Consider the following 22,736-nt stretch of genomic DNA (forward strand, 5'->3'; position numbering starts at 1 on the left):
GGGGAACTTTAGTTACAGGCTTACTGAGTTGTATACGGTTAAAACCAGCAGCTTGAATTGGGCAAATTGACAGTTACTGCAGTCAGACCAGAACCAGTGTTATATGTTCACACATTCTTGTCCCAGTTAACATTCAAGCAGCCACATTTTCCACTAGCTGTAGTTTCCAAACCATCTTAAAAGGCAGTCCCACATACAACACATTGCAGTAGCCTAACCTGGAGGTTATCAGAGCAAAGACAATTAAAGCTGGCTATTCCCATCTAGATAGGGCTGCAGTTGGGCTTCCAGCGCAAGCTGGTAGAAGGCCCTCAGTGCCACTAAGGCCACTTGTGTCTCCAGTGACAGGACTGGATCCAGGAGTAGCTCCAAGCTGTGAACCTGCTTCCAAGGGAGTGTAACCCCATCCAGAACTAATCTTGCTCATCTGGGCACAGGATCCACCCCCTCGAAATGTCTTAAGTCTAGGCTGGATTGAGCATCCGTTTGTTGGTTCTCATCCAGTCCATTAGCAAGGTCAGGCACTGTTCCAGCCCAGCAGTGCCCTGTTCTCCCTGCTCACGGTCTTCACAGAAGGATTCCATGGTCAGTGGTATCATAGGCCATTGAGAGGCCAAGGAGAATAATCAGAGATGCTTTTACATCCCCCCCTTCAGCATTTTTGATGAACTGCTCAGAGGTTCTATTCACAATCAAGTGGTATATAATTTTTGTTAAATGATTTTTAAAAATTCTGTACATGGCAGCCAAGGTGGTCTCAGTAAAAAACTAGGCTTGGACCCCAACTGAAATAAACACTGAGCCTAATAAATAATTTCCATGTTCTCTTCTTCACCCGCCCGCTGCTGCCTTGGTGCTTTCACTCCAAATGCATACTGAGGGGAGTGTGACTGGCTTGCCAGCCCTGGGAGCCAAGCTGAGAGGGTGCCACAACAATGACTTAGAATGGAAGGCAAGAGGTGGAGAGGTGTGTGTGTGTCAAATTTTGGCATCATACAGGGCACTGCTGAAATTTGAAAGCCCAAAGTTCACCACTGCTTCCTCCATTCCTTCTTGGGATACCCCCCCCAAAAAACCTTCAGCCAACCATACTTACAATCTGAAAATCATGAACTTCAATAGCCTCTTCCTCACCACTTCCAGTTTTAAAGGTTTCCAGGTTGTTCCCAGCATCTATTTCCATTGACACCTCTTGTGCCTTCCCATTAATACTCATCATGTAATGGACATTGTAGACCTGGGATTGAAAAAGGGGGAAAAGATGATGACTTTGGTAGAAACCTATCTAACTAGATCTGGTACCAAAGACTGCAGGTTAGACGTTCTATAAGATCTCAGCATCCATGCTGATGCTGGCATACCTAGGATGGCTCTCAAAATGTTATCGTCCCAAAACTCATGGTGGGTCAAATCCTCACTTGCTATTCTTATCTGCACTGAGAGATGGTGATTTGAATGTGAAGGGGTTTTCTTTGGCTTCATTGTCATGGTCAGATCCTGGTGAGGTTTAGATAGCCAGTTACCATTTCATCTGTGAGAAAGATCACTCTGCCTGCTTTCCGGCCATTAGAATGGTTCACCCCTAGATGCTGATGAAATCCAAGGGCCAAGAAGTTTCCAGGAGGCAAGGCAGGCCCTCTTGTTGAAGTCTTAATCATGCTATGGTATATGCAGATTACTACCAACTTCTATGACCTTAAAATGTTTTCCAGAGTTAACAGAAAGGCAATGTTCAGTTACAGTAAAGCTAAAAAAGTTAAATTCAAGGCTGACAGAAACCTTCTATGGTCCTTGATACCCAGTTGCATGTGAGTGATGTCTTGGTGCACCCTCTGGGATCTTTTATGCCTTGGGCACTTGCCCAAGGTTTAGGGCAAAGGCTTAGGGTTGCGGGAAACCATTATGGAATGGATGGAGTCTCTTCCTCGCACGAGGATTGCCTTCTCCAGGTGTTTTGGACTAAAACTCCCAATATTGGGAGTGAAGGCAGCTGTAATCCTAAATATCTACAAGGCATGATGTTGGGGAAGGCTGTCCATCCACCCCATAATGGTTTTCTGCAATGTGGCACAAAATTATATTTTGTGACTGATGCCCAGGAAGCAGTCTCAAAACTGCAATTCTCAACATTCCAAATGTGCAAACTGTCCAAGAAGATTGGTACTCCCTGATACTGGGCTGCATCTTCTTTAAAAAAACCCATCTTTGGACCCGGCCAAAATGGCCAACTATCGCCCAGTTTCAAATCTTCCATTCTTGGGCAAGGTGATTGAGTGGGTGGTTGCTGAACAACTATAGGCTTGCCTGGAGGATGTGGACCATTTGGATCCCTTCCAATTCAGGCCTCACCATGGGACTGAAACTGCCTTGGTCACGCTGGTCGGTGATCTCTGGTGGGCTAGGGACAAAGGTGAATGCTGTTTCCTAGTTCTGCTGGATCTCTCAGCGGACTTTGATACCACTGACCATGACATCCTTCTGGACCGTCTAGAGGGGCTGGGAGCTGGGGGAACTGTTATACAGTGGTTCCGCTCCTTCCTCCTGGGCCGTGTCCAGAAAGTGGTGGTGGAGGATGAGTGTTCAGACCCCTGGGATCTCACTTGTGGGGTGCCTCAGGGTTCTGTCCTCTCCCCCATGCTTTTTAACATCTATATGAAGCTTCTGGGAGAGATCATCAGGGGGGTTGGGCTGGGTGTTCATCAGTATGTGGATGATACCCAGCTCTAACTCTCCTTTAAATCAAAACCAGTGAAGACAGTGAAGGTCCTGTGTGAGTGTCTGGAGACAATTGGAGGATGGATGGCGGCTAACAGATTGAGGCTGAATCCTGACAAGACAGAAATACTGTTTTTGTGGGACAGGGGATGGTCCTGAATGGGGTAACTGTGCCCCTGAAGGACCAGGTGCGTAGCCTGGGAGTCATTTTGGACTCACAGTTGTCCATGGAGGTGCAGGTCAATTCTGTTTCCAGGGCAGCTGTCTACCAGCTCTATCTGGTATGCAGGATGAGACCCTATCTGCCAGTGGACTGTCTCACCAGAGTGGTGCATGCTCTAGTCATCTCCCGCTTGGACTACTGCAATATGCTCTATGTGAGGCTACTTTTGAAGGTGACCCAGAAACTACAACTAATCCAGAATGCGGTAGCTAGGGACTTCCAGGTCAGCGCTATCGATTAATGGCGGATTTCCTCTGAATTCCGGAGGAATTAGCTCTGTGGGATCGGGTCTTGCCGCTGCGGCGAAGCGGGGACCCTTCAAAAATCACAGGCAGGGGAAGCCTGTGAACGTGGGGACTCGGCGGGCACCATTTGCGCACCCCCAATCTGCAAAGGAACCCTGTTAAGGGCTCCGGAGCGGGACGGGAGCAGCGCGGTGCTGAGAGTCGACTGCTTCTTCCGCGGAGCGAAGCCGCACAGCCGTGATCGGAGAGCGCTTTTTCCTGGGACGATTGGATTTCAAAGGAACTACTCGTGAGTAGGACTAAAAATTGGATTTAAAAGGACTAAAATAAGCTAATTTGAGACCGAAGCGGGAAGGTATAAACAGGAAGTCTGCCTTCCTTTCTTGTAAATAGATCAAAGCAAAGAGACTGTAAAGCGGAAGCCTGGAAAGACTTCTTAAAAAAGGCTCAAATCCTATCATCAAGAAGGTGGTCTCCCCTCCAAATTGCAGGAGTGGAGGGGGAAAAGTTTGTGGCTTAATTACCTGCAAAATAAGAGGAAAGGGAAGCTAAAATCCGCTGCCTTAAACCTGGGAACGGACTGCCCCCAGATAAGGAAAGCCGCTCAGTGGAAAGCCTATCGGTAAGCAGAGGACTTTTGACAGCTAGCTCTGCAAAAGAGATACAGTGTTTCTGGACTTCTCCTGGTTTTAAAGTAACTTTTTAAGTCGACTGAAACTGTTATTTTCTTTTTAAGTGAATTGGGGCACTTATTAGGACTATATTTGTATTTTAAAAGTTGCAAAGTTCTGGCTACTGTGTCCCCCTAGAGGAGGTTGACATTGTTACAACAACAACTGGGTTGGAAAATTCCTTTTCAAAACAACCTTTCAAACCGTGGGACCGACCTTGGATTCTCATGAGAGTGTTATGGCAGATGGAAAAGCAAAACTAGAGCCGGTGCAAGAAAAGACTACTAGGTCTGGCAGGCAATACCGAACAGACACTGCACAACAGTGAAGGACCTCAATATCTGGTGCAGCTGGAGTACCAGGGGTTGCTCCCCCACAGGTTAAACCAAAAGTTATGTCATCTGAAGATGTTTTAGCACAAGCACTTGGAAAAATTAATGAATCTTTGGAAAATTTAGCCAAGCAAGTAGCTGAGACAAATAAACAAGTATCTGAAGCATCAGTTAAAATTGATCTGAATACTACAAGCATTAATAATTTGGGACAGAAGGTTACTACCAATACACAATCTATTGAAAAATTACTGCAGGAATCTGCTTCGACCAGAAAGATTGCTGAAGAAGCAAAAGACATAGCAACTGCCACCCAAGAGAAGATACCACCAGTATATAAGCAATTGGAGGACCACGGTTTGACATTGTCTATGATTGAATTGAAAGATAAACAGAAGAATTTAAGAATTAGGGCGGTACCAGAACGTGAGAAAGATAATTTGGCTGACTTTCTTACACAGGAATTTACAGATTTTTGGCAACAGGACTTGGGCAAGGAAGAATTTAAGATAATGAGTGCATTTAGACTTGGAAGAGGACAAAGGAGGAATAAGGTGAGAGACTGTTTGATTACTTTCCGATCAAAGGAGGAGAGAGACAAAATTTTGAATTTGCACTATCAAAGGACTTTGGAGATTGATGACTCAAGAGTGGAGATATTCAAGGATATCCCAAAACATCTTTTGGATTTAAGGCTTAACTACAGTGACGTAGTTGCCCTGCTGAGAAGTAATAGAGTTCTTTTTAGGTGGGAATTTCCCCAAGGACTATCCTTTAAATATAAAGGAAGGAAGATAAAAATAAGATCAGTCAACGACAAAGACAGGTTTTTGAAAGACCACGGAGAAGACTTACAGAAAGAAGCGGAAGTCGGAAAAGAGCCAAGAGCATTGGAAAAAGGAATACTAGACATAGCAAACCTATCTTTTGGATTACACGGCCCAGAGAAAGAGACACCACCGACAGAACAAGAATAGACACTCGGAGCAGTTGGAGGTAAAGTAAAGTAACCCCACCATGGCTCTGCAACTTTTAAGTTGGAATTGTAATGGTCTTAACTCCCCTCGGAAGAGAAAAAGTGTTTTCCATCTATTAAAAAAGGAACAATTGGACTTGATTTGCCTACAAGAAACCCATGTAACAAGGCTACACAGGAAAATACTCATTAACAAGAGATTGGGACAGGAGTTTATTTCATCGGATAAAGTTAAAAAAAAGAGGAGTTGTGATATATGCAAAGGAGAGACTATTACCGATATTAATTTTTAAAGATGAACAAGGAAGATTTTTGGCAATTGAAATTCAAGTTCAAGGAGAGAAATTTTTGATCGTAGGAATTTATGCACCGAATGAGGGGAAGTCTGAATTCTTTAAAAAGTTGCATGAGATTTTATTGGACTATTTGGATTATAACACGATTTTGATGGGGGACATGAATGGAGTAGTATCTACAAACATGGACAAGGCACAAAGGCAGGTAGTCACCAAGGATGGGAGACTACCTAAAACCTTTTTTGAGATGACAGACAATATGGATTTAGTGGACATTTGGAGAACGAAGAATCCCTTGGGAAGAGAGGGAACCTCCTTTTCTGAAGCCAAGATGACATGGACTAGAATTGACCAAATATGGGTAACTAGAGGAATGGCACCAAAGATAAGGAAAGTGGAAATCTGCCCAAAAACTTGCTCCGACCATAATGCTTTAAGGATGGAGATGAAGCAAATATCACCCGGCTCCTTCAGATGGAGGATGAATGACACCTTATTTGGAGACGAAGAAGTATATAAAAAGGCCCAAAAAACTTTGAGAGACTATTTTGAAATAAACATGAACACCAATGTAGAAAAAAGAGTAATCTGGGACGCATGCAAAGCTGTTATGAGAGGCTTTCTGATACAACAGAATGCAATAAAGAAGAGAAGTCAAAATGAGAAGAAAGACAAAATTTTGGAGAAAATAAAAGAATGTGAGAAGAAATTGAGGGCAAAACCAAAGTCGCAGGAGATTTTGAGAGAAATAAAATTATACCAAGTACAATATATGGAAATGATGAATCAGGAAATAGAATGGAAAATTAAACAAATGAGACAAAAGACATTTGAATCAGCCAACAAATGTGGGAAACTGCTGGCTTGGCAAATGAAAAAAAGACAAAAATTAAATACTATTACAAATTTAGAAGTGGAAGGAAAGAACATACATAACCCAATCGAGATTAGGAACTGCTTCCAGAAGTACTTTAAACAATTATATTCACAAGGGCCTGAGAAAGAAATGGATATAGACCGATTTTTGAAAATAAATGGATTACAGAAAATTTCTCAAGAAAGTGAATTAATGTTGAACTATAAAATATCTGAACAGGAAATAGAAGGTGCCATCCAAAATATGCAATTGGGCAAATCTCCAGGACCGGATGGGCTGACTTCTAGATATTATAGATCTTTGAAAGAGTGGCTATTACAACCTTTGAAGGAAGTCTGCAATGAAATTTTGGAAGGGAAAAGGGCACCAGAGTCATGGAAAGAGGCGTATATTACACTTATACCGAAAACAGAGACTGAAAAGACTCAGCTTAAGAACTACCGCCCTATATCGTTACTTAATGTGGATTATAAAATTTTTGCTGACATTCTGGCCAAGAGATTGAAAAAAGTATTGATGGAAGACATTCATAAAGACCAAGCGGGTTTTCTCCCGGGAAGACATTTGTCTGATAATTTGAGGAATATAATTGATATATTGGAAAAGTTAGAAGTGAATATAAATACTAAAGCAGTTTTGATATTTGTGGACGCGGAGAAAGCTTTTGACAACATCTCTTGGAGCTTTATGAAGAAGAACCTACAGGGGATGGGGGTAGGCCAAGGCTTTGAAAATGGTATAGGTGCAATATATTCTGAACAAAAGGCAAAATTAATTGTAAACAATGTGGTGACGGAAGAATTTAAGATAGAAAAAGGGACACGACAGGGGTGCCCAATCTCTCCATTGCTTTTTATATCGGTCCTGGAGGTTTTGCTGAACATGATTAGAAGGGACCGGTTGGTTAAAGGTATACAGGTCGGAGCCAAACAGTACAAATTGAGAGCATTTGCAGATGATTTAGTACTGACGTTACAGGAGCCAGAATCTAGTACTAAAAGGGTTTTAGAACTAATTCAAGAATTTGGTCAAGTGGCAGGATTTAAACTGAACAAGTCAAAAACTAAGGTTTTAGAGAAAAATTTAACACTGATTGAAAGAGAGAGGTTTCAGAATGAGACAGGTTTAACTGTGGTCAAGAAAGTGAAATACTTGGGGATTAATATGACAGCAAAAAATGGGAACTTATTTAAAGATAATTATGAAAAATGTTGGACGGATGTGAAAAAAGATTTAGAAATTTGGTCAAACCTGAAGCTTTCCTTGTTGGGTCGAATTGCAGCTATAAAGATGAATGTTTTGCCTAGAATGTTGTTTTTGTTTCAAACATTGCAGATTGTGGACAAAATGGATTGTTTCAAGAAGTGGCAGAAAGACATTTCTAGATTTGTCTGGCAGGGCAAGAAGCCCAGAATAAAATTTAAGATATTAACTGATGCAAAGGAAAGAGGTGGATTTGCCCTGCCAGACCTTAAACTTTACTATGAATCAGCAGCATTCTGCTGGCTGAAAGACTGGCTGCTTCTTGAGAACACAGACATTTTGGACTTAGAAGGTTTTAACGTTTTTGGTTGGCATGCATATTTGTGGTACAACAAGGTTAAAGCACACAAAGCATTTAAAAACCATATTGTCAGGAAAGCATTGTTCAATGTTTGGATAAGATACAAAGATTTACTGGAAAATAAAACCCCAACATGGTTGTCACCAATGGAAGCGAAGGCTCAGAAAAAGCTCAATATGGAGGCCAAATGGCCGAAATATTGGGAAATTTTGGAACAGGAGGGAGATAGACTAAAACTGCAGAGCTTTGAGAAACTAAAAAACAAAGTGCGAGATTGGCTACATTATTATCAGATAATGGAGGCATATAATTTGGACAAGAAAATCGGCTTCCAGGTAGAAAAATCAAAATTAGAAACAGAACTGTTAGAACCTAAAACTAAGATTTTGTCAAAGATGTATAACTTGCTGTTGAAATGGAATACTCAGGATGAAACGGTGAAATCTGCTATGATTAAATGGGCACAAGATGTTGGACATAACATTATGTTTGCTGACTGGGAACAGTTGTGGACCACAGGTATGAAATTCATGGCATGCAATGCCTTAAGAGAGAATATTATGAAAATGATATACAGGTGGTACATGACCCCAGTCAAGCTTGCAAAAATATATCATTTGCCCGACAACAAATGTTGGAAATGTAAAGAAACTGAAGGTACATTCTTTCACCTTTGGTGGACGTGCCCAAGAATTAAGGCTTTCTGGGAAATGATATATAACGAAATGAAAAAGGTATTTAAATATACTTTTCTGAAGAAACCAGAGGCCTTCCTTCTGGGCATTGTCGGCCAATTGGTGCCAAAGAAGGACAGAACGTTTTTTATGTATGCTACAACAGCAGCAAGAATACTTATTGCAAAGTATTGGAAGACACAAGAACTACCCACTTTGGAAGAATGGCAGATGAAGGTGATGGACTATATGGGATTGGCAGAAATGACTGGCAGAATCCGAGACCAGGGAGAAGAATCGGCGGAAGAAGATTGGAAGAAATTTAAAGATTATCTACAGAAATATTGTAAAATTAATGAGTGTTAGAATGATGTTGGATTGAAATTAAGTGGTTTCCAGCTGTAATGCTTTAAGAGATATGTAAAAAAAAAGGATTATAAATAGGTAATAATATAATGGTAAGGATTTGCTGAACTAACAATTTGGGGTGGAAAACAAAAAAGGGAGGTATGAGGAGGTCCGGGAAACAAGTTAAAAGAAAATAAGTAATTGAAAATGTATGTGTGTTTTTCTTTTTTTTAAAAAAGTCTTGTTATTCTGTATTTTTGTTATTCTGTTTTTTCTTTTTTACTTTATTGTGATAATATAAAAAATCTTAATAAATATCTTATAAAAAAAAACAGAATGCGGTAGCTAGATTGGTGACTGGGAGCAGTCGCAGAGACCACATAACACCCATCCTGAAAGACCTGCATTGGCTCCCAGTACATTTCCGAGCACAATTAAAAGTGTTGGTGCTGACCTTTAAAGCCCTAAACGGCCTCGGCCCAGTATACCTGAAGGAGCGTCTCCACCCCCATCGTTCAACCCAGACACTGAGGTCCAGTGCCGAGGGCCTTCTGGCGGTCCCCTCACTGCAAAAAGTGAAGTTAGAGGGAACCAGGCAGAGGGCCTTCTCGGTAGTGGCACCTGCCCTGTGGAACGCCCACCCATCATATGTCAAGGAAATAAACAACTATCTGACTTTTAGAAGACATCTGAAGGCAGCCCTGTTTAGGGAAGTTTTTAATGTTTGATGTTTTATTGTGTTTTTAATATTCTGTTGGAAGCCACCCAGAGTGGCTGGGGATGAACTACTTCTTCTTCTACTACTACTACCACTATTATTAATCTAACCTCTACAGCCAGAAGAATAACCCCCCAACCCACGTGCCAAGTTTGAGGGGAAATGTTGTTTAAAAGAACTCCTTCTGGGACTCTGTTTCAGTTTTAGTGCTTTTAAAACATTAACTGATAAGAAAGGGTTAAAGCAGCACATCTATTTTTTTTAAAGAATATTTATTAAATTTTCCAATTTTTTAAAACAAACAAACAAAAACATTAAAAAAAACATAAAGTTCATAAATCATACTTTTAAATAACAAATTTCTCAGACCTCCTCATACTTCTCCTCCTTATATCCCAATTAAGATTATTTGTTCAGCAAATCCTTCATTTAAAGCGTTACAGCTTATAAATTTACCTTATTTTTCAAACCCTTTTTTCCCATCTATGTTCCTTTATATCATTACAGCTAGAAACCACTCAGTTTCAATCCAACACCATTTAACTTTCCTTAATTTTGCAATATTTCTGTAAATAATCCTTAAATTTTTTCCAATCTTCTTCTGCCGACTCTTCTCCCTGGTCACGGATTCTGCTCTTCATTTCTGCCAGTCCCATACAGTCAATCAGTTTCATCTGCCATTCTTCCAGAGTGGGTAGATCTTGCGTCTTCCAATACTTTGCGATAAGTATTCTTGCTGCTGTTGTAGCATACATAAAGAAAGTTCTGTCCTTCTTTGGCACCACTTGGCCAGACATACCCAAGAGAAAGGCCTCTGGTTTCTTCAAGAAAGTATATTTAAATACCTTTTTCAATTCATTATATATCATTTCCCAGAAAGCCTTAATCCTGGGACACGTCCACCAAAGGTGAAAGAATGTACCTTCATTTTCCTTACATTTCCAACATTTGTTGTCGGGCAAATGATATATTTTTGCAAGCTTGACTGGGGTCATGTACCACCTGTATATCATTTTCATAATATTCTCTCTTAAGGCATTACATGCCGTAAATTTAATCCCGGTGGTCCACAACTGTTCCCAGTCAACAAACATGATATTATGTCCAACGTCTTGTGCCCATTTAATCATTACAGATTTAACTGTCTCATCCTGAGTATTCCATTTCAGCAGCAAGTTATACATTTTTGACAAAGTCTTAGTTTTGGATTCTAGCAGTTCTGTTTCCAATTTAGATTTTTCCACCTGGAAACCAACTTTCTTGTCCAAATTATAAACCTCCATTATCTGGTAATAATGAAGCCAATCTCGCACTTTGTTTTTTAGTTTCTCAAAACTGCAATTTCAATCTGTCCCCTTCTTGTTCCAAAATTTCCCAGTATTTTGGCCATTTGGCCTCCATGTTAAGTTTTCTCTGAGCCTTAGCCTCCATTGGTGACAACCACCTTGGAGTTTACCTTTAACCATCCGGTCCCTTCTAATCATGTTCAGCAAAACCTCCAGGACCGAGATAAAAAGCAGAGGGGAAATTGGGCATCCCTGTCATGTCCCTTTTTCTATCTTGAACTGTTCTGTAACCACATTATTTACAATTAGTTTAGCCGTTTGTTCTGAATATATTGCACCAATACCATTCTCAAAACCATGGCCTACCCCCATACCCTGTAAGTTCTTTTTCATAAAGCTCCAAGAAATGTTGTCAAAGGCTTTCTCCGCGTCCACAAATATCAAAACTGCCTTAGTATTTATGTTCAATTCTAACTTCTCCAAAATGTCAATTATATTCCTTAGATTATCCGAAAGATGTCTACCCGGAAGAAAGCCCGCCTGGTCCTTATGAATCTCCTCAATCAGAACTTTTTTCAATCTCTTAGCTAAAATGTCAGCAAAGATTTTGTAATCCACATTTAATAGGGATATGGGACGGTAGTTCCTAAGTTGAGTCTTTTCAGTCTCTGTTTTTGGTATTAGTGTAATGTAAGCCTCTTTCCACGATTCTGGTGCCTTTTTCCCCTCCAAAATTTCATTACAAACTTCCTTCAATGGTTGCAATAGCCACTCTTTCAAAAGTTTGTAGTAGCAGGAAGACAACCCATCCAGTCCTGGAGACTTGCATACTTGCATACTTAGAATGGCACCTTCTATCTCCTGGTCAGTTATTTTACAGTTCAACATAAGTTTACTTTCTTGTGAAATTTTTTGTAATCTATTTATCTTCAAAAATCGGTCTATGTCCATTTCGTTCTTTGGCCCTTGTGCGTATAGTTGTTTAAAATACTTCTGGAAGCAATTTCTAATCTCAATTGGGTTATGTATATCTTTTCCTTCCACTTCCAGATTTGTAATTGTATTTAGTTTTTGTCTTTTTTTCAGTTGCCATGCTAATAGTTTCCCACCTTTGTTTGATGATTCAAATGTCTTCTGTCTCATTTGTTTAATTTTCCATTCTATTTCCTGGTTCATCAATTCCATATATTGTACCTGAAGTAGCTTTATTTCTTTCAGAATCTCCTGTGACTTTGGCTTTGCTCTCAGTTTTTTCTCTCCTTCTTTTATTTTCTCCAGAATTTTATCCTTTTTCTCATTTCGACTTCTCTTCTTTATTGCAATCTGTTGAATCAGAAACCCTCTCATCACGGCTTTACTGGCATCCCAAATTACTCTTTTTTCAACATTAGTAGTCAAATTTATTTCAAAGTAGTCTCTCAAAGTTTTTTGGGCCTTTTTGTATACTTCTTCATCTCTAAATAGGGTGTCATTCATCCTCCATCTCAAGGAACTGGGTGTTATTTGCTTCATCTCCATCTTTACAGCGTTATGGTCGGAGCAAGTTTTAGGGCAGATTTCTACCTTCTTTATTTTTGGTGCCATTCCTCTAGTAATCCAAATTTGGTCGATTCTAGTCCAGGTCATTTTAGCTTCAGAGAAAAAAGTTCCCTCTCTCCCTAGGGGGTTCTTAGTTCTCCAAATGTCAATCAGGTCCATATTGTCAGTCAGTTCAAAAAAAGTCTTTGGTAATCTCCCATCTTTGGTGATTACCTGTCTTTGTGCCTTGTCCATATTTGTAGAAACAACTCCATTCATATCTCCCATTAAGATTATGTTATAATCCATATAGTCCAAAAGAACCTCATGCAACTTCTTAAAGAATTCAGATTTCCCCTCATTCGGTGCATACACCCCTACGATCAAAAATTTTTCTCCTTGAAGTTGAATTTCAATAGCCAAATATCTTCCTTGTTCATCTTTAAAAATTTGTTTTGGTAAAAGTTTCTCCTTTGCATATATCATAACTCCTCTTTTTTTAACCTTATCAGATGAAATAAATTCTTGTCCCAATCTCTTATTAATAAGCAACTTCCTGTGTGACCTCATTACATGTTGTCAGAGCTGCCCTAGGTCCCAGCTCACAAAGGACCAACGCCGCTTCGTTGTTAAGTATAAAAGTCTTTATTGAAGTTCAGTTTCACTTCCACAGCCGCAGCCGCAGCGCGCAGCCCTACGTCTCAAACTCTAGACCGCCAAAGCTCCGTCTGAATCTCCTCCCCCCTGGCACCAGTTTAAGACTCTAGCCTTGCTCCACCTCTTCCTTTGTTCTTTCCTCCTCTGGGTCCGCCTGTCCGTCGGGGTCTCGCCCTTCCTAGACTCTTCTGACGCTGAGTCCCCCGAATCTTCCCCCTCCCTCCATCGGGCTTTAGGACCTGGTTCCCAATCCGGGTTTCCTGCTGTCCCGCGCGCCTGTACATTTGAACTTGGCGCGCGCGCCCAGCCTGCCACCTTCCTTCTTACCGTTACACTGCTGCTGTCACTGCTCCCCCCTTCGGGGAGGCTAGCTGGAACTGACCTCCCCTCCGTTTCCCCACTTTCCGATGGGGGCGTGGTCAGCCCTGACTCATCTTCTCTCCCCGCTGGAGGAGACGCTGGTCCTGACACATGTGACTCTTCCCCCCCACTACGCTCTGGTGGGGAAGCTGGTCCTGATCCCCCGCTGCTGCTTTGGGAGTCCCCGCTGGCCCCTTGCTTCTGGTGCGTCCCCCCTGGGACCCCCCTTGCCCTCACCATCGGCGCCCCCTTCTGGGAATCTTCTGATTCGCTGGAGAAGCTCATGGAATCTCTCGGGTCACTGCCATACTCCCCTACGCTGCCCTCGGATTCCTCCCCTTCGCTCTCCATTTCCTCTCTCCCCTGTGCTTCTGCTCCTGAGCCCCTGACACATGTGTTTCCTGTAAACAAATCAAGTCCAATTGTTCTTTTCTTAATATATGAAAAACACTTTTCCTCTTTCGAGGGGAATTGATCCCATTACAATTCCAACTTAGAAGTTGCAGAGCCATGGTAACTTACTTGTTCTTCCCTCCTACTGCCCCAAGTTGTTCTTCTTCTTCTGTCGGTGGTGTGTCTTTCCCTGGTTCAGCAAGTCCAAATGATAAATTAGCTATGTCCACAATTCCTTCTGAGACGATTGGCTCCTCTCCAGTCACTCCCTTCTGTAGATTCTCCTCTTGTTCGTTCAGAAATTTGTCTTTATCCTCCACAGTCCTTATTCTTATTTTCCTTCCTTTGTATTTAAAGGATAAACCTTGAGGGAATTCCCATCTGAAAGGAATTTTATTTCTTTTCAATTGGTCCACCAGATCTCTGTAGTGGGCCCTGAGATCCAAGATAAGTTTAGGGATATCCCTAAAAATTTCCACGAAAGAGTCTTCAATTTCCAAAGTTCTTTGGAACTGTAAATTCAGAATTTTATCTCTTTCTTCTTTTGATCTTAAAGAAATCAGGCAGTCCCTTGCTTTGTTCTTTCTTTGTTTCCTACCAATCCTGAAAGCACTCACTATCTTAATTTCTTCCTTCCCCAAGTCCTTTTGCCAAAATTCTGTAAATTCCTTCGTAAGATAGTCCACCAAATTGTCCTGTTCTTTTTCTGGTACTGCCCGAAGTCTTAAGTTCCTCTCTTTCCCTTGGAGTTCCAACATAGACAAGGTCAGGTCATGGTCCTCAAGTTTCTTATATACCGGTGGTATCCTCTCCTGAGCAACAGTTGCAATTTCCTTTGCTTCCTCAGCTAATTTCCTGGTAGAAGCCGATTCCTCTAATAACTTCTCAATAGATTGTGTATTGGAGTTCACCTTCTTCCCCAATTCATTTATACTTGTGGTATTCAAATTTATGCTTGTGGTGTTCAAATCAATTTTTGCTGAGGCCTCCGCTACTTGCTTATTTGTCTCTGCAACCTGTTTAGCTAAATATTCCAATGATGTATTGATTTTACTTAGTGCCTGAGCGAGTGGGTCTTGAGAGGACATAGCTTTTGGTCTTTGTTGTGAAACTGTAACTCCTGACGAGCCAGCTACTCCAGATGTTGAGGCCCTTCTCTGCTGAGCAATGTCAATTTTATATTGTTTCCCAGACCTGAGTTTCTTTTCTTCCGTCTGTTCTATCTTGCCCTTCTCATCTGCCATATCACTCCCATACACAGTCCAAGGTCAGTCTCACGCTTAGTCACTTTGTTTTGAAAAGGAATTTTCCAGGCTCAGTTGTTTTGTAGCTCAAAACTTGCTACATCAAGTCTCCTCTAGGGGGACACAGTTCCAACTTCAGTAGCAACAAATATAGTCCTAATAGCTCCCCTTTGTTCTTTAACTGTACACACTTTCAGTCAAAAGTTACTTTTCTATCCAAAATCCCTTTCTAAGTAGTTATTTCTTTCACAGAGTATCAATGTACTTAACACTTAGCGCTTTGACAGCTGTCAAAAGCAGTCCGTTCCAGGTTTTAGAGGCAGCCGATAGAAATGCCTCTCGCTGTCTTTGCAGGGAAAATAATGCTCAAATTTCACCCCTCCACCCCTGCTAAGCGGAGGGGGATCCTTCTTTTTTGGTGGTGGATTCAGAATTTTTAAGTAACGTCTTTCAAAGTTTCTGCTTTAAATTCTCTTTGCTTTGTTCTGCCTACAAGTCGGGAGAAGCAGACTTCCTGTTTATACTTCTCCCGTTTCGGTGCCAAATTGCTTTAATTTTATTTTTTAAAAAAGATTTTCTCTTCTTACCCCTACTCACGGGTAGTTATTTTCAGTCCAAATTTCCAGAAAGGAATCGACGCTCTCCGACAATGGCTTGCGGCTTCGCCCCGCGAAGATGGTATAAGATGGTAAACGACTCTCAGCTCCGCGCCGCTCACCCCCGCTCCGTTCAGAAGCCTTTAAAAAGGCTCCCTTGCAGTCGGGGGGGGGCGCAAATGGAGCCCGCCGAGTCTCCGCGTTCACAGGCTTCACCACCTGCGATTTCTTCAGGTCTCCGCTTCGCCGCAGCGGCCAGACCCACACTTCACGGGGCCGGTTCCCTCCGGAGCTCAGAGGGAACCCGCCATTAATCGCTGGCGCCGACCGGAAGTCCTAAAGCAGCACATCTAAATAGCAAAGTTTGCCATTATGAACATGGCACAAAGCCAATGCAATTCTGGGCTGCATCAATAGGAGTATAGCATCTAGATCAAGGGAAGTAATAGTGCCACTGTATTCTGCTCTGGTCAGACCTCACCTGGAGTACTGTGTCCAGTTCTGGGCACCACAGTTCAAGAAGGACACTGACAAACTGGAACGTGTCCAGAGGAGGGCAACTAAAATGGTCAAAGGCCTGGAAACAATGCCTTATGAGGAACGGCTAAGGGAGCTGGGCATGTTTAGCCTGGAGAAGAGGAGGTTAAGGGGTGATATGATAGCCATGTTCAAATATATAAAAGGATGTCACATAGAGGAGGGAGAAAGGTTGTTTTCTGCTGCTCCCGAGAAGCGGACACGGAGCAATGGATCCAAACTACAAGAAAGAAGATTCCACCTAAACATTAGGAAGAACTTCCTGACAGTAAGAGCTGTTCGACAGTGGAATTTGCTGCCAAGGAGTGTGATGGAGTCTCCTTCTTTGGAGGTCTTTAAGCAGAGGCTTGACAACCATATGTCAGGAGTGCTCTGATGGTGTTTCCTGCTTGGCAGGGGGTTGGACTTGATGGCCCTTGTGGTCTCTTCCAACTCTATGATTCTATGATTCTATTTAAATGTCAGGATATATGTGTGGATGGGCTCTTTTTTTTTAAGAATATTTTTTTATTAACCGACCAATCACATCAAATCAAACCAAATTACATAAATTCCAAATTACACAGCCGAATTTTAAATTTTTGTTGGGGGTACCCATATTTCAAGTTCTGAAGGGGATCCAATCAACTTCTTGCTTCTTACTGCTGTTTTAATGTCCACAAATCTAATCTTATGATGTTCACAGTACTATCCAGTTCTTATTGTTTTTCCACATCTCTTGTTGTTATTTTCATATATTTTTCCTTTCTCTTTGTGACCTCTGATAGTCTCCGCAAGCTGGTTAGAACAGTTTGTAATCCTGCGTGGATATTATTTTTTTTATCCAGTAGCCATATCCAGACGTTTTCCATATAACATCACTTCCATACATCAAAACAGTCTTAGCGTCATTAACCTTCACCAATCTGCCTCCTTTCTCAAAACCTCTGAGGAGATTCACTAGGAATGCAGTCTAAAAACAAGTCCGTTCTTCCTCCTGGCTATAAATCCTTTGGCAAGATGGCGACTCCGAATTAATTGCTGCACCATTCCCAAAAGCTCTTATTGCTTCTCGATCTCCATAAAGCATACTTTTGGTTAAAGTTTATCTCCACACAGACCTTAATCATCCTGCTTGGGTCAGTTCAACCAACGATTCTAATGAGGAGGGGTTCTTGTAAATCACATAGAAGGAAAGTAAAAAATGTCCCCCCCCCCATTCAGTCCCGTTGTCAACATACCCAGCCTTTGGTGTATCTTCATCATAAAATATTCCTGTTTCTCCAACCCGTCGTCTTCTTTCGCAGAGGTCACTTAAATTAGAAGACTTCACTCCCCTTCTTCACTTGAAATATGTGCATTTGCTTCTTTTGTAATTAATTATTCCAAATTGCTGCAGCTAGTGCACGATCAGAGACAGCGTCCAGGAGAGCCGAGGTCCACACTGGGGCATTCTGCCTAGGGCCCTCACCCCCTTCTTTCGAATTAGGGGGTGATTTATGGGCACAGCAGGCAAGGGCAGTGTTCCCCATTTCCTTGCGGCAACAAGGGAGGCTGCCTACTCCCATAACAGCCTCTTAGTTACCCCGTGTGGGTCGGAGAGATGGTATTGTCGGCCATCTTCCAATGCTCCCCCTAGTGTCCCCCCACTGCCTGGGCTCTTTTGGGAGGAAGGATGGGATATAAATTCAATGAAATAAAAAAATTGGCACCTGTGAGTGATAAGCTGCTGGGTGCTAGATTTCAAAAATGTTTCTTTTGCCATTTCATCCAGTTATCCACGTGGGATAAATCAGTCTCATACAACCAACATGTTTAGCTCTATTCTTGCATGAAGCGGTTAAGACCATAGAGTAAGCTGTCCTTCCAGGCTTAGCTAGGTCATTCCCCCTCACCTTGGGAAGAAGGACTACCAAACACTTTGCTCTCTTTCTCCCACCATATGAAACCTACCAGTAAGGAGGTCAAAGCTGGATGCTCCAAGCTTAGGCTGTGTGGCTTAAGCAAGCCTTCTTTGTGTTTCTATACATATTTAGAAATTCACAACTTTGGAACTTAAGCTAAAGTTCCTGTATTTTCTTGATGCTGCATGGACCTCTGAAGAGCTGTAAGTAAACCATTTTAACTTACCAAATGTATGGTCTCTTCGTTTGCTAAGGGAAGTGGGGAACATGGGAGGTGGGCAACTAAGAAGGGGACGTTTTAAAGTTTTAACAGCCCATATTTCCACATATGGACCATAAAGAAGGCTGATCGCCGAAGAATTGATGCTTTTGAAATATGGTGCTGGAGGAGAGTCCCATGGACTGCAAGAAGATCAAACCTCTCCATTCTTAAGGAAATCAGCCCTGAATGCTCACTGGAAGGACAGATCCTGAAGCTGAGGCTCCAATACTTTGGCCACCTCATGAGAAGAGAAGACTCCCTGGAAAAGACCCTGATGTTGGGAAAGATGGAGGGCACAAGGAGAAGGGGACGACAGAGGATGAGATGGTTGGATAGTGTTCTTGAAGCTACCAGCATGAGTTTGACCAAACTGCGGGAGGCAGTGGAAGACAGAAGTGCCTGGCGTGCTCTGGTCCATGGGGTCACGAAGAGTCGGACACGACTAAACGACTAAACAACAACAACAACATTTCCACACTTTACTTGGCTGCATATTTTCCGATTTTAAATCTCTGCTGGGGCTCACTTACCAAAAAGTATTTTTCCCAAACTTGGATCAAGGCATCCAAGAAATTCTATTATACCTAGTATTTTTCTTTTAACCAAAATATACAAAATTAAAGTCAACAATCCAAACATTTCTAGAGATCCTACTTACTTTCATGTGGAAAGCCAGGCCTAGAATGGAGAAAGGGGACCCTGTGAGGAATTGTGAGCAATTGTGTTTGGATTGTATCTGCTGCATGCAGATATATTATTTATTTTATTCCTAGTAGCACCTTCTATCCTGCTATGGCTGTAAAAGAGCAGCAGAGAAGAAATCTCCATGCCAGAATGAGAGGAAATAAAATATCTGAAGACCTTGGCAAACTCTCAAGAAGAAATGCTGAGGCAGTTTGTGTTTCTTATTGAAACTTTGCTGGCTGAATTGTAAATGAAATCTGACAGAATAAAGGATGTCTCTGTGTTCAAAATGGAAACATTTGGATCTGGAGTTTTAAAACTGCAGCTTCGTCCACAACACATTGCTGTAGACTAATAATTAAAGCACAAGATCTGCCTTATATGCCACAGAAACTCTTGTTGAATTCTGTTGTGAATTAGAGGCACACTAAATAAGGCTCAAGGGATGCGGGTGGTGCTGTGGTCTAAACTACTGAGCCTCTTGGGCTTGCTGATCAGAAGGTTGGTGGTTCGAATCCCCACGATGGGGTGAGCTACTGCCGCTCCATCCAAGCTTCTGCCAACCTAGAAGTACGAAAGCACATCAAAGTGCAAGTAGATAAATAGGTACCACTCTGGCGGGAAGGCAAACGGCTTTTTCATGCGCTGCATTGGTTTCAGTGTTTTGTTGCGCCACATGACCCAGAAAACTGTCGGTGGACAAACGCTGGCTCCCTCAGCCTGTAAAGCGAGATGAGCACCACAACCCCAGAGTCGTCTGCAACTGGACTGAACTGTCAGGAGTCCTTTGCCTTTAAATAAGGCTCCCTAGAAGACACACTAAAGAAGCCACCCAGTGCAACACATTTGCCACAGCTACCAGATGGTGACAATAGACCCAAGTGTTCCATTCGGCCTACCCTCCATAGCAGCCCTGGGGGCTTTGGCCCCCACAATAAAATATTTGAGGGGGCTGAGTCCCCCAAAGTTTATGAGAATTCCATTCAAATGGTGTGCATGCACTGTGTCATGTGACTGAGTCTGCAGGGCCCCCACAATATTTTTTCATTCAAGTTGGCACCCCTGCTACCCCCTGATTATCAACAAGTTTATTCACTTGAAGAATGAAGGATAACAGACAATTTCTAGTGCAGGGTCTGGTTTCACAACTGCTGCTTGTTTTTGCATTTTCTTCACACATCAAAAGGTACCAGCATCACATTTTGTGGCTCAGCTTTATGGATCCTGGCCCCTGAAATGGATCCTGGAAGCACACAGAGTACAGTCCAAGACCTGGCCTTGTTTAAATACCAGGGGTCTCCTGCACACAGTCCTTATTTCCAGGAATGGTTTGTGGCACTGTGAGGAGAGCAGCTTAGGGGTCTGCTGGTAGCTTCAGAAACTGTTGGTGAATATGGTTAACTTTCATTCATGGCCCAGTCAGATGTAGCCCTGAGCCCAATGTATCTGATCCAAACAAAATCCAAACAAATCCCTCACTTCTCACCTCTTTGTCAGTCACCTTCCAATAGTAAAAGGCTCCCATGGCCCCAAAGAGTAGGAGGATGGCTCCGCCAATAAGCACCATGGCTCCAATCCTGAGCAGCCGCCTTGTACTGGAGGGTTTTGCCATCACAGCTGAGTATGCCTGCAGCAGGGTGGGAAGCAAAGTGACTTGAATCAGAGAGGCAGAGGCCATTTGGAGGACGAGCGCCTGATCTGCAGTGAAGCCACAGAGGTTCACACGGGGCACACAAAGTCTTTGCTCAGAAACTGAGTGAGGAACAATTCCATTCAACCCTCTTAAAAATTACAACAAAAGTACCAAGCAGTCAAGGAAGGGGGTATTTTGAATTTGGGGTGTGCACATGCATGTCTACACAAGACTGAGAGAAAAGAAAGAGGGCAGAGGCTCACATCCAGGAGGATAGGGAGAGATCAAAGGCTTGTCCACACTGGAGCAAAATGTGGATTTGTGCCTGCCTGCCTGTCCATTAGTGGGGGAGGGGTTTGGGTTCAATTCTGGCCATTTCAGACTTCCTAAGGTTGAAAAACTCCTCATTTAGAGGGGGAAAGTCCAGGACAACATTGGGATGTGGAGGACATCATGTGGACACCCCTACATTAATGGGGAGACAGGCAAGTGCAAACCTACCTATTGTCCAGATTTCCACCTACCAGCCCTCCTGTAATGGAAATGCTCCACTTCCAAACATCTTAATATAAGAAATGAGATACTTGTGCACCCCCCCCCCAGAGTAAACCCCAAACACTTGTCAGGATGGCAACTTCTCGTGTGCACTGGCCTTTCTGCTTCCAAGTAGAGATGACAAGTCAATACAGTGGTACCTCGGGCTACAGACGCTTCAGGTTACAGACGCTTCAGGTTGCAGACTCTGCTAACCCAGCAATAGTACCTCGAGTTAAGAACTTTGCTTCAGGATGAGACAGAAATCGCACGGTGGCGTAGCGGCCGTTACCACTTTACCATTAGCTAAAGTGGTACCTCAGGTTAAGAACAGTTTCAGGTTAAGAACGGACCTCCAGAACAAATTACCCGAGGTACCACTGTATGCCAAGGGAAAAGAGGCACTGGCGTGTTCTGGCGTTTGCCACGATGGGCTGACATTCAAGTACCATGTATTTCATGCCTCAAATATCTGATTCAAATCGCACCTCAGCTGTGAATTTACGACATGGCCTTGGGCCAGACCCTCCATTCTTTCTAGGCAATCTGTTGTGCAGTACAATCTTGAGCATATTAATCTGGAAGTAGCAGCTTCACAAAGGGGCAACTGTGTGCTGGGGGGCGGGTGGGGGGGGGCGGGGAGAGAGACAAGCAGCACCTTCTGTTACAATATTTGAAGAAGTACCAAATCCTGTCCCTGGCAGCCATTTTTCCTGGTAGCCTGTTTCCTTCCTAAAGAGCTACTGACTAAAGAGCTATATGTCTATGCTCAGGTATGCAGGGAAATGGGCTCCTTCCCTGGCACAGACCCTTCCTGGCTGTTGAGGTGGTTCTGTGGAATGTTGGCTGCCTGAATGTCACAGGCACCTGGCACAGATTGTTTGTAACATGTCAGCTTGGACTTCTGTGATGCTCTCTTGTGGGACTGCCACGGAAGATGGCTCTGGCTGCAACACTGGGTGAAGAAGCAGCATGTAAAGCAGGGGGTCATTGGCAGACCATGGAGTGGAGCTTCACCCCACTGCTGTAGGAACATCTATCCTTCCAGAGTTGTACTGGCTGCCTACTCACTATGGGTCTCAGTTCAAGGTTTTGCCAATGCCCTGATGCACTTTGCACAGTGACACTTTGCAAAATGAGGCCTCTGGAAGGCAATTAAAGATCCATCTTTTTCATGTGGGCATTTCATGGAGGACTTAGGTTAGATTTGGCTCCTTTTAGTCCTTTGCTGAACTGCTTGATTGCATGGGTTTTCTAAATGTGTTTTTGTGTGCTGCTCTGAGTTGCTTCTGGATAAGGGATAGTATAAAAATAATAAATAGAGAAATGATTCACAATGATCAAGAAAACTAAGTTCTGAATAGATCCCTTGCTAGATCAGACCCTGTTCCAGGTTTTCCAGCACCTTGACCCAAATCAGCTTTTCCAATGTGTTCTTTTCTTTTCTGCTAGTGGCTGCTGGTTCCCCACACCCCTGTGCTTTGATCCTGACGTCCAGCTGAAGGTCCAT

The 22,736-nt window shown here is 42.7% G+C and overlaps 1 protein-coding gene across 2 annotated transcripts in view; it reads right to left on the minus strand.

Moving 5' to 3' along the window:
* The window catches only part of CNMD (chondromodulin), a 35,838-nt gene that overhangs the window by 11,965 nt on the left and 1,137 nt on the right, over positions 1-22,736 (minus strand). Inside the window, exons 2-3 of one of the 2 annotated variants that reach the window (XM_053397563.1) lie at positions 20,546-20,686; positions 1,097-1,237 (exon numbers count right to left, since the gene is read on the minus strand). In XM_053397563.1, the coding sequence (XP_053253538.1) occupies positions 1,097-1,237; positions 20,546-20,686 (282 nt within the window). The remainder of the gene's footprint in view (positions 1-1,096; positions 1,238-20,545; positions 20,687-22,736) is intronic. The other variant, XM_053397564.1, reaches the window with a different exon arrangement.

Source organism: Podarcis raffonei, chromosome 7 (assembly GCF_027172205.1).
Source record: "Podarcis raffonei isolate rPodRaf1 chromosome 7, rPodRaf1.pri, whole genome shotgun sequence".
In the NCBI taxonomy this organism is placed as follows: domain Eukaryota; kingdom Metazoa; phylum Chordata; class Lepidosauria; order Squamata; family Lacertidae; genus Podarcis; species Podarcis raffonei.